Source organism: Silurus aristotelis (genome assembly GCF_946808225.1).
Source record: "Silurus aristotelis genome assembly, chromosome: 12".
Taxonomy (NCBI): Eukaryota; Metazoa; Chordata; class Actinopteri; order Siluriformes; family Siluridae; genus Silurus; species Silurus aristotelis.
Window position 1 is genome coordinate 6,762,535 of NC_139585.1, and position 12,678 is coordinate 6,775,212.

At 39.0% G+C, this 12,678-nt stretch overlaps 1 protein-coding gene across 3 annotated transcripts in view; it reads right to left on the bottom strand.

Annotated features, from left to right (window-relative positions):
* The window catches only part of fmn2b (formin 2b), a 98,223-nt gene that overhangs the window by 48,620 nt on the left and 36,925 nt on the right, over positions 1–12,678 (bottom strand). For all 3 annotated transcript variants that reach the window (XR_014536039.1, XM_083556378.1, XM_083556377.1), the window contains one exon: positions 10,983–11,070. Coding sequence is in view for 2 of the 3 variants with exons in the window: in XM_083556378.1 (XP_083412504.1) it covers positions 10,983–11,070 (88 nt within the window). In the remaining variant the exon portion in view is untranslated. The remainder of the gene's footprint in view (positions 1–10,982; positions 11,071–12,678) is intronic.

Below are 12,678 nucleotides of genomic sequence, written 5' to 3' on the forward strand. Positions count from 1 at the left end.
AATTCAATGTGCAAATGTAATTAATTGTTTAATTTAATTAAACTTTTTCAGCTTCTCCCATTAGGAGTCCCACAGCAGACCATCCGCATGTTTGATGTGGCACGTTTTTAACGCTGGATGCCCTTCCGAACGCAACCCTCCCCATTTATCCGGGCTTGGGACCGGCACTAAGAGTGGCTGGGGTTGGTTCCCTGACTGGGTTCGAACCCGAGCTGCAGCCGTGAAAGCGCCGCATTCTAACCACTAGACCACCTCAATTGTTTAATTTAATTAATGTAATACAAAGAGTATCGCATAAATTGGATTCATACTTTTTATTTTAATACATTAAATTTTTTAGACACTAAAAATAAATTTTGCTACGTTTCCACACGGACGGTTTTAATTGCTGGATGTGTTGCATCATGCCGGTTTTTTGGCGCATCAGTAAAACAAATGTTTAGAAAACATTTATTTTTCTAAGATTTTTTATTTTTATTTTTTATTTCTAAGTAAAGAAAGGACGTTGTAAATGAATGTGCTGTGCGTTGGTTTGTTTTAATTTCGCCTCATAAAAAAAAAAAAATGGTCCAAAAGAAATGCTCACCGCATAAAAAAAATTTAATCAGAAAAAAAAAATGTATACACACACACACACACACACACACACACACACACACACACACACACACACACACACACACACACACACACACACACACACACACACACACACACACACACACACACACACACTACAGACCAAGAGTTTTCTTTATTTTCATGACTATGAAAATTGTAGAGTCACACTGAAGGCATCAAGGGCTATTTGACCAAGAAGGAGAGTGATGGGCTGCTGCGCCAGATGACCTGGCCTCCACAGTCACCGGACCTGAACCCAATCGAGATGGTTTAGGGGTGAGCCGGAGCGCAGAGTGAAGGCAAAAGGGCCAACTTGGGGAACTCCTTCAAGACTGTTGGAAGACCATTTCAGGTGACTACTTCTTGAAGCTCATCAAGAGAATGCCAAGAGTGTGCAAAGCAGTAATCAAAGCAAAAGGTGGCTACTTTGAAGAACCTAGAATATGACATTTTTCAGTTGTTTCACACTTTTTTGTTATGTATATAATTCCATATATAATTCCACATGTGTTAATTCATCGTTTTGATGCCTTCAGTGTGAATCTACAATTTTCATAGTCATGAAAATAAAGAAAACTCTTTGAATGAGAAGGTGTGTCCAAACTTTTGGTCTGTACTGTGTATATAAATATATATATATATATATATATATATATATTAGACACACCCCACATATAGAACTTGGGCTGGAGCTGGTGTAGTTGAAGATGCTGAGATTCTCATTAGGAGTGACGAGGATGGACAGGATTAGAAACGAGTTTATCAGAGCGATCCGTCAGGCAGGACATTTTGGAGACAAGGTGAGCGAGGTGAGATTGAGATGGTTTGGACATGTGCAGAAGAAGGACATGGGGTATATCGGTAGAAGAATGCTGAGGATGGTGCTGCCAGGCAGGAGGAAAAGAAGGTGGCTGAGGAAGAGGTTCATGGATGTGGTGAGGGAAGACATGCAGGTGATTGGTTTAAACGAGGCATGAGATGAAAGATGAGAGTAGAGTGATCCACTGTGGCGACCCCTAATGGAAGCAGACGAAAGCACATACGACTTCATATTGACTTGATGGAATTATTTCTAATCTTTATTACTTTTGAACTCTTCCTAAAGCTAATATCTGTAACTACCAAGTGTATTTTTCCATCACTAGGAAAGAAGAAAAACAAAAATGAGTTTACTTGAAATCTCAGTCTACAAAGCCAGATGTTGAAGTACATCGATATATGTTTACGCAAAACATTTTTGTTTGAGGCTGTCAAAATCTTCTGTCAAAGGTGTTTGTAAATAAAGTCCTAAATCCATATAATTCATTCTTTCAGTGGGGTGGATTTTGTGGTTTTACTATACCACTGTGGTCTGATGGGATTTGCTGGACAATCTAGCACTTTAGTGTACGCAAAGTAACCAGAAACATCAGAAATTAAACAAAAATTATGTTGTCCTGCTATTTCCTTGGTGTTAAGGAATGCAGGAGTAAACCTAATGGGTTTCTAAATTCAAGCAAAATGCTATCCATCAGCTCTAGTATTTAACTGTTGAATTATTTCAATATGCAAATTCAAAGTCAATAGAAGAAGTCGGATTTGCATACACCAATCAGCCAACATCAAAACCAGCGACAGGTAGAGTGAATGACTGATGATCTCGTCAAAATAGCACCGGTCAGCGGCTGGGATATATTAAGCAACAAGTCAAGTGAGTTGTAGAACTTGATGCATTCACAAGAGGAAAAAAAAAAAGAGCAAGTGTAAGCATCTGAGGAACTTTGGCAAACTGGGATGTCTAGAGAAGATCTGAACCTCTCTTGCAGAGTTTATTGGCATGAAGTGGTCAGTAAACCAGTGACAAGCCTAACTGATGCACATTGAGAGCAAAGGCTAGCCTGTTCGTTCGGATCGCACAAAATGGCTAAAAAAGGTCATTCTGGCTCTAATTGGAAGGTGTTGGAACAGACAGTACATCACATTCAAGATGTGTGGCTCCAGACTGGTCAAAAGTGTCCATGCAGTCTCCTGCACACATCCAATAGCATCAATAGGTGCATGAATTGGACCATGGAGTAATAGAGGACGGTGGCCTGCTCATCATGTAAATGACAAGGTGCACTATGGGAAGAAGGAAGCCCGCAAAGGCACTATGATGCTCTGTGCAATGTTTTGCTTGGAAACTGTAGGTATTCATGTGGATATACCCGACATGCAAAACCCACCTAAATAGACCACGTAAATACCTTCAAAGCAACAATGTTCCCTACTGAAAGTAGCCTCTTAGCAAGATAATGTTCTCTGCACACTGCAAAAAAAAACAAAAAAAACAATGATGAATTAGAAGACAATAGGGTTAAATACAGCACCGGGCTATCAAACGATACAATAAATTAATATCAGCACATGCTAAGCTCCGACATCGCTCCAAAGTAACACTTCATTATTTCGAAGAACAACTGTGTGTTGAGATTCAGTTGAAGCGCTCCGAAGTTGGACTGACTTTTCAATCCCATGTGTTTGGAGACAGATAGATGAAGTGAATTTGCGCTGGTCTCCAGATGATTGTAGTGGAGAAAACAAACCCCCCCCCCCCCCCAGTGGCTGAAGGAGTAGCCTCTCTGTCGCTACAAATTTCGTACTAAATCAGTTGCACGTGAAAAGGGAGCCGACATGGAAGGGGAAAAAAACAAAAAAAAGAAACATTAATAGCACATCAAAATCATCTGTGAATGGGGCTAGTCGTAGAGTCTGAAAGGCTGGATGGCACAACAAGAAAAAAGTTTTCCTTTTAAGAAGCCACATCAGATAAAACTACACACGTGATTGCGGCAGATAAAATTCTGTATATATGCACTAGAAAAATAAACAAGATGCATGGGGTGCCAATAGTTTTGACATTAGGGTTTTTTTTTTTTATATATAAAAAGAACTAAGGTTTTTTCGCTCTCATTTTGGAATGTGAATTTAATATGACTTTAATGTTATAAATAACTGACAATATCTGGATATAATACACACGCCCATATATGAATATGAAGATGCCCTGGCTTTGAGAAACTGCTGATACACACATATATACATATACACACACATACACATATACATATATACACACACACACACACAAACTAATCTTATTTCCAGTTCAGAGTGACCGTGACACTGTGCTAACACTAGTTTTCTTTTCTAAGTTGCATTTAGATTGCAAGGAGAAAAAAAATAAATAAATTGCTGTCCGCCACTTAATATGTTCCTGAGGGAACTCCAATTTTATGTTCCACATGTAAAAATAAGTGCATTTGGTACAAGTGTACCAAACCGAAAGCCTTGTACCGAAACATTTCAGTACACCTATTATACATAGTATCTCACAAAAGTGAGTACACCCTGCACATTTCAGCAACCATTTTATTATATCTTCTAAAGGGACAATACTATAGAAATGAAACATGGATATATTTTAGTCAAAGTGCAGCTTGTATATCAGTACAGATTTACTGTAACTTTACTGTAACCTTTAAAAATAACATCCAGCCATTACTGTAAATTAGTGGCAACAAAAGTTGCAGCTGGGCGTCACTAAACCGTGCACAGCCACATGTCCTACTCATCATGTTCAGGTTTTCGTCTGCTTGAAAGAACCATACAAATATGTTTTTTTTGTATTAGAGCAGTTTGAATTTGGTGCTTTGAACACAATTCTCTCATACTGAATAAATTCTCCTCATACAAAGTTAAAGTACAGTGGCCAGGGTCATACAGAGGTTTTCCAAGACTGGTTCCACTCGGAAGAGACCTCGCTGACTTTCATTCCCCTTCTCTCCAGCGTGTACCTCCACAGGCTCTTCTCCACCTGCTCCCTACTCTCACCACAAATCACAATATCATCTGCAAACATCATAGTCCATGGAGACTTCTGTCTCGTCCGTCAACCTGTCCATCACCACTGCAAACAGAAAAGGGCTCAGAGCCGATCCTTGATGCAGTCCAACCTCCACCTTGAACCAGTCTGTCGTTCCTACTGCACACTTTACTGCTGTCACACTGTCCTCATACATGTCCTGCATCACCCTCACATACTTCTCTGACACACCTGACTTCCTCATACAATACCACAACTCCTCTCTTGGTACCCTGTCGTACGCCTTCTCTAAATCCACAAACACAATGCAACTCCTTCTGACCTTCTCTTTACTTCGTCAACATTTTCAAAGGAAATACTGCGTCTGTGGTGCTGTTGCTCACAGATAGTCACCTCTTCTCTCAGCCTGGCTTCCACTACTCTTTCCCTCAACTTCATTACGTGACTGATCAACTTAATTCCCCTGTAGTTACTGTAGGTCTTCTTTATTCTTAAAAGATACCTGCACACCCAGTCTTCATTCCTCAGGCATCCTCTCACCTTCCAGAATCCTGTTAAACAATCTTGTTAAAAACTCCACTGCATCTCTCCTAAACATCTCCATGTTTCCACGGGTATGTCATCTGGTCCAATCGACCGTCCACTCTTCATCCCATTAATTTTTGCTCTTACTTCCTCCTTACTAATCCTATCCACTTCCTGCTTCACCATTTCCAAAATATCCAACCTTCTCTCTCTCTCTTATTTTCCTCATTCATCATATACTGTGTAAATTATATATATATATATATATATATATATATATATATATATATATATATATATATATATATATATATATATATATATTTATAAATTAAATATATACATTCTTGATGTTTCCCCATCTTTTTTTTTTTTACTTTAATCAAAAACATTTCCGAAAACAACTGCAGTTAAAAATCAGAAATAGCAACAAACTGTGGTGATTCTTTCACTGCAGGCATATGGAAGTGAACATGAGATCATTGGGGTAACGCCACAGAGCCAAAAGACACACAAGCAAGCAATATAACACGCAAAAAGTTTATAATCTTTTGTACTTTTGCATCTTACTCAAGTGAGTTTGACAGAAGAAGAGGGATGTATTTTTTGGCTGAGTTATAGTTAGCTCTGTTCAGGCGCAATTTCAAAATGATAGTCATAAGCGGAATCTAACAAAAAATAAATAAATGTGTTACATAATATATATATATATATATATATATAAAATTTAACACTGCATTTTGTTTTGTTTTTTACTTCTTGCAAATTGTTCTCAGAGCACATACTCAAAACGTTAGACATTATTGTGATTAATTTGAAGGAGACTGTCCAAACCAATTCCAACTAATTTTTACTCAAGACAGTGAAACTGGATTTCTCAGATGGGAAAACAAACTGAACTTGTCTGTGTGTGCGTCTGTGTACACGCATCCAAATGGTCTGATACAACATCATGTGGAAATAACTTGGGCGCTCCCTCGATTCAGAAAACGTTACTTAAAACAAACACATGGCCTCTTTAAAAGAACCAAAGCGCCTTTATTTGTGGTTACAGTTTGGTTTGGGATGAAGAAGTAGTTCAGGATTAGAGCCATTTTAGCCTGATACCTTTATCCCACATATTTGTGCATGTTTAGGTGTAATAAATGGTCGATGACGGCTCAAAGTAAACGAAGCTGACTTCACTGGCTTCGCTTCTCGCAGGGACTCGGTGATGTCATATTCTGTTTCCAGTCGAGTAAATTCTCGACGATGAAGACAAACGGGTAGCCAGCGGGCTACAACCATCTCAACCAAACAATGTGTGCACAGAATCTTACCTCACACACATTGTGGGGGTAAAAAAAAAAATAAATAAATACAAAATATCTGCAGCCTGAAGAATCTGGCAACCACAATAATCGGACAACATCAAAAGGCAGCACAGAAAAGAGAAGCGGGAAATTCCTCTGAAATGTCAGACTGGATGTCTAACAAAGGAATCATATGATTGCGCAGAGCTGAGCCCATATGAAACAAACCAGACCATGTGGATGGGTTAGGAGATGTATAAACACATTGATTGGATGAAAATTAAGTACAAATTCCCCTGGCAGCAGCATAAGATATACAACATTTCTCGCTAAGAGTCGTGCTGTGCATTTGAGAGAGAAGAAATATGATGAAATATATGAAATACGATGTCCAGTATCTATCCACCACTTATTTTTGAAGTGGTGGTTGGGGTTGGGTTCGATGTGTTTAGGAAGGGGCTGTGCACCAAATCAGGACTTTCCTAAACATTTTTGACACCTCTCTTGATTCCTGAGCTGTGAGAACCTTCTTTAAAAAGACAAGACAGCAAATTGTAAATGAAGGGATCAAAAGGTCAAAGATCCAAAAATAGAAATTTGCCATCTTTTACATTTACACTCTTTTTTAAAGTGACTTGCAGTGGATCTAATTCAGACAATAAAGCAGCTACAGGATTAAGGGTCTTGCTCAGGGGTTTAGGAGGTTTTGTATTTAGCAAATTTGATTTTATCTGTTATGGTATTATGGTTGATTGCTGGGACTATCAGCGCTATACAAATAAACTTGACTTGACTATCAGCAGAATTCATAGCGTTCATTTCCGACTTCCTTTCTGCTGTCATTATGGGAGCAGCCTCTAGAGGCGAATCACTGATGCCACGTGCTTTTTTTATTTTTTACATGAGATACTGCGTGCTGCATGGAGAGCGCTATATATTCATTATTTATAAATTAAATATTATATAATTAATTATATAATAGTAACGCTCATTTATCTGTACGGTGACGACAAAAACAAATCTAACAATACGATGCATTATAAACATTTAACATCATAAAATCTACATAATAATAATAATAATAATAATAATAATAATGGCAGTTACTCTAGCCCATGTCATTTTCTGTTACAGACCGACCCAGCCCCCCTTAAAGAAACTAAAAATGATGTGGCCTCTTACAGAAAAAGGTTTGCGGACCCCTGCCTTAACCACTAAGTAACTGCTACTGCATCCTTATGGTTTATTTCATCAAGCAGAAATTGCTTAAGCTTATATAACATTAATAACTCAAGAAAAAGCTTTATTATTTGAGGAAAAAAAATAAGTGGGACTTTTTAGCGCCATCCCTCTTCAATAGCTCTGGCGAGAGGCTGCCGATTGTTGCCATGGCAGCAGATGTGAGCTCGGGAGCACCTCGTTCATTTGGATTTTATTCGCACTTATTTGGCAAACCCTCAACAACTCTGAATATCTGAGCGAGGCAGAGGAGCATATTGTTTTCAAATTTCTTGTGCTACTCCAGAACACCGCTCCCCGCTGAGGGGACGCGATTTCTCGGCGTGGTTCAAAACGTTTCAAAATGTTTGCACTCAGACTTCAAAAGCCGTGCAGCTGAAACGTGTCACCGGAGCTAGGCCCAGGAACAGAGGGAGGCGAGGGATAAAGAAAGCGATGTTCACGGAATATTTTTAAAGACCAGGAACGCTGGTTGATGTGTGCTGCCACGACTTGAGAGGCAACCATTAAGGTCCTTCTCAGCTTCTCCTGAATAATGCAGACGACCGCAAACACTGAGCAAAAACACTAGCTCACATGGTGGGAAAGGATGCATGGCGAGCATGACCCGTACCTACTGCTCATGCTCTCCACTTCACACTCAGATCCTTAACATAAGAGAAGAGTGAAGGTGCATTCATGGGGGTCCAGTTATTTTAAACATTGCATTCACACTAGCAAGAAACAGAAGTTTTGCAAGTAGGCGTGGTCAGGACCAGATCTTTTCAGGTTTCTAAAGCACATGGTAGCAGTTGTGGAAGAATTGCTATAAAATATAGACACCTCCGCCTAAACTCATTTGAAGAAAAAAAATATAATAAAAAGGAATCTAATAGGTGAGAACGTGTAGACCAGGGATTTGGAAATTGTAACATAGATCAGTACAATTGTACAAAGAATTCCTCATCAGGTTAAGCAACTACCATACAAGCTGGTATCAAAAGATTTTGAGACTAGTTTTGTAACAGATGGCAACACAGGGCTGCACACACAGTCACAGGGAGCACCGACATTCATACGTCAGTGTGCCAAAAGTCAACATCATCTCGCTTTCCTGCTTTCCTTGCCTGATTTGGCTCCTGCAAACTTTCGCCCTCTTCCCAAAGATGAAGATCCAGCGTAAAAGGTACTAACCCTTGTGCACGACACGCTTTGAAAAGAAGAATTCCAGAAGTGGCAAGAAACCAGGGAGCGCTGTATTGCGGTGTAAGAGGACTATTTTGAAGGTGACTGTGTGTAGGTAAGCGTAGGTAAGTCAAGTGCTTTCTTGTAAACAGAGCTCGCCTCGAAACTTTATGTGGGATAAACTATATCACACAACTAAATGGCAAGAACGGTGAACTTTAAAAGGGTTAACTATCAGGTTTTAATTGACTTCAAACTAAAGGCAAGCAGAGAGAAGCAAACACTTAAAGTGCGGAGAAAAAAAACGACCCGTGTCATTTTGTCAATGAAGAAACTCCACAAATAATTTAAACATGCCATGTCAGTTCTAAACCAGTGTGTCAATTTTCTGATCTAAATTTACGGCATTTGGCAGATGCTTTTATTCAGTGCAACTCCTATTACATTTGTCTCATTTGTACAACCGAGCAGTTGTATTTTTGGGTGCATTGTTTAGGGGGGCTGCTGGGATTTGAACTCGCAACGATCAGAAGCTTAACATGTACCCGCCATGTTGGAGCTGAGTGTTTAAGGTGCTGGGTTACTGATGCGGAAAGTAGGGGTTCAAACCCTGGTATTGCCAAGCTGCCACATTAGGGACCCCTGAGCAAGGCCCTTAAACCTCAGTGCTCCAGAGATGCTGTACACCATGGTTGACTCTGTGCTCTGACCCTAGCTCCTAACATCACTGAAATATGAGAAGAAATCATTTCACTATTCTGTATAGTTTATTCTCCTTCCTTGAATTATTTCTTTCATTCCATCTTTCTATTTTTCAGTTCCTTCCTTCGTTCTGCTGTAGTGTAATATCCAGGATGGTCACAAAACTATGGACGGTTTCCCCCTAAAGCGTAAAAAAGGTAAATGCACTGACATCTTGAAGCTGCCCTATAATACGAGTTTTTAGAGGAAAATACAATCGTGGCGTATGGGAAGCATGTCCCGATGCACGATCACAATTTGGTTTAGGTGAAGGTGCATTTCAATGCCGGTTTGTATAAATGCATCTCTTTGATAGAAATACAAAAGCCAAATGCCATTCAAAAAGGCTTTTCTTACACACTGATCACACAACAGGTTTTGCTTTTCAAGGCCAAACAGGACTATACATAATTTATTTGCAACTTAATTTTATTTGCAAATGTGCAAGTTATGTGAATTTCAGCATTAGACACACATTTTGAAGCTGATTTATGGAATTAATCAAAGCTAGCTACCTGTCTGTCAATAAAAGGAAGAAATTACTACTATTATAACTATATATTTCATTCTTAAAAAAAAGATAAAGTAGCCCTGGTATGTATGTATGTATGTATATATATGTGTGTGTGTGTGTGTGTGTGTGTGTGTGTGTGTATTATATTCCCACATACGAACAAAAAGCAACATTGTTAAACGGAACAAAACGGTATGCTTGAGTAAAGGCATATTAGACTGCAAAACTTCTCATCAGAAATATGGATCTTATAATCCTGTTTACCGTCAGAGTGCCGCGAGTCTGCCCACGGTCCTGCAGCTATCTACGCATCAGCAGATAACGCAGAGGAAACGTGCGCACTATCACCCAGAATAGACCAGACACGGTCACGGCTTCCACGCACATCACGGCCCAGACAATCGCTCAGACGGCGCACGAAGCGTGGCCATATTTAGTAAACATAAGAAATAAAATGAACAAAGAACTAAAAAAAAAAAAAAAAGCTTCTTTGACCCTTATCCTGACTGAATACAGCCATCAAAGGCATTCAGAGGTCAAACTGAATGAAATACAAAAATTCTGTCCATTAATGACTTCCAGTTAATAAAGAATGAATAATTACAAAATTCATTGCAGCCATTTTGCGCCATTTGAAAACATCAAAGCCAGGCTCCCCCTTATAAACAACACGATTTAGCAAACAGATGGTTTAACCGATTGCAGATTTCCCATGTGAGAAACTTGACCAATCGTAGCTGTTCCCAATAAAGCGTTCCACAGACGGTTCAACCGAGGGTGCGAGGAAGGCGTACAGAGTGGGCTGCGGTAACGCTAACGTTAACCATTTGGCCTATGTTTATCATCTGTTTACTGTTTACTCTGCTTGTGTTTATATTCTCCTGAGTACTCACCGTGCTCTGCTGTCTTCAGTGGCATTTATTACTTGACATGTTGACACTAACTGGTTATTTATTGTTTGAACACCATCGCAGATGGACAGAGACGGTACACAGGGTATTTATGCGCAGTGTTGGTGTTGCGTTATGTGTGTAGCGCTCACCGTGTTTGATGTCCTTCATGTCGAGGTGGAGGCTGGACATGAGAATCCCCACAGCCTGAGAGCGCTTGTTGTTTAACAGCTTCACCACCTACAACACACATCATCAGTAAATCAGTAGCCTGGGACTAGGAATTCATTTTCTCCAATATCCATACGGATACTCGGTTTGCAGAAATGTAGAGGCAAAATATTGATACACTTCTCCTGAAGTCTCAAAACTCCAGGAATTCAAGACTGGGAACTTCCTATGGTAATTCGAAAAAACATTTGTGGGAATTATTCTGAATTAACTGGGAATTTACAAAATTGCCGGTTAGCCATTAATAGGGAATGCAAATGTAGTTGAATTTCTACCCTGCACATTCATAAATCCTCCATGTTTTGAATCCTGCACACAAAAAAAATGTCCATCTTGGAGGGTCTTCACCTAAATTACATAAATACATACATTTTCTTTTAACACTTCCTTGTGCTGTGTATAAGCTATTGTGCAACAAAAGTATACTAAGAATGAATAATTCAAATAAAATCTGTATGCAATACAGCTTATGACCAAACAAAAGGTATATATTTATGTTTGTATGAGTTTATATAAATTTCCTATAATTTCCTATAAATTCCTGGCAAGTTTTCAGCTTCTGAAATTCCCATGGAAAGTTTCTGGAAATTGACTGCCGTTTTGAATCCCTAACCCTAATGTAAATATTAATCTGATATCAAGCACATGCAGAAAGATTTTAGATTAGAACAACACGAAAGTGAAACAGTACATGAGATTTTGGTTTTCTATATAATACATTAAAAAGCAGAATATATATATATATATATATATATATATATATATATATATATATATATATATATATATATATATATATATATATATATATAAATAATAATAATAAAAATATATATATACAGTGAGGAAAATAAGTATTTGAACACGCTGCTATTTTGCAAGTTCTCCCACTTAGAAATCATGGAGGGGTCTGAAATTGTCATTGTAGGTGCATGTCCACTGTGAGAGACATAATCTAAAAAAAAAAATCCAGAAATCACAATATATGATTTTTAAACTATTTATATGTATGATACAGCTGCAAATAAGTATTTGAACACCTGTCTATCAGCTTGAATTCTGACCCCCAAAGACCTGTTAGTCTGCCTTTAAAATGTCCACCTCCACTACATTTATTATCCTAAATTAGATGCACCTGTTTGAGGTCGTTAGCTGCATAAAGACACCTGTCCACCCCATACAATCAGTAAGAATCCAACTACTACAATGGCCAAGACCAAAGAGCTGTCCAAAGACACTAGAGACAAAATTGTACACCTCCACAAGGCTGGAAAGGGCTACGGGGAAATTGCCAAGCAGCTTGGTGAAAAAAGGTCCACTGTTGGAGCAATCATTAGAAAATGGAAGAAGCTAAACATGACTGTCAATCTCCCTCGGACTGGGGCTCCATGCAAGATCTCACCTCATGGGGTCTCAATGATCCTAAGGAAGGTGAGAAATCAGCCCAGGACTACACGGGAGGAGCTGGTCAATGACCTGAAAAGAGCTTCGACCACCGTTTCCAAGGTTACTGTTGGTAATACACTAAGACGTCATGGTTTGAAATCATGCATGGCACGGAAGGTTCCCCTGCTTAAACCAGCACATGTCCAGGCAGGTCTTAAGTTTGCCAATGAC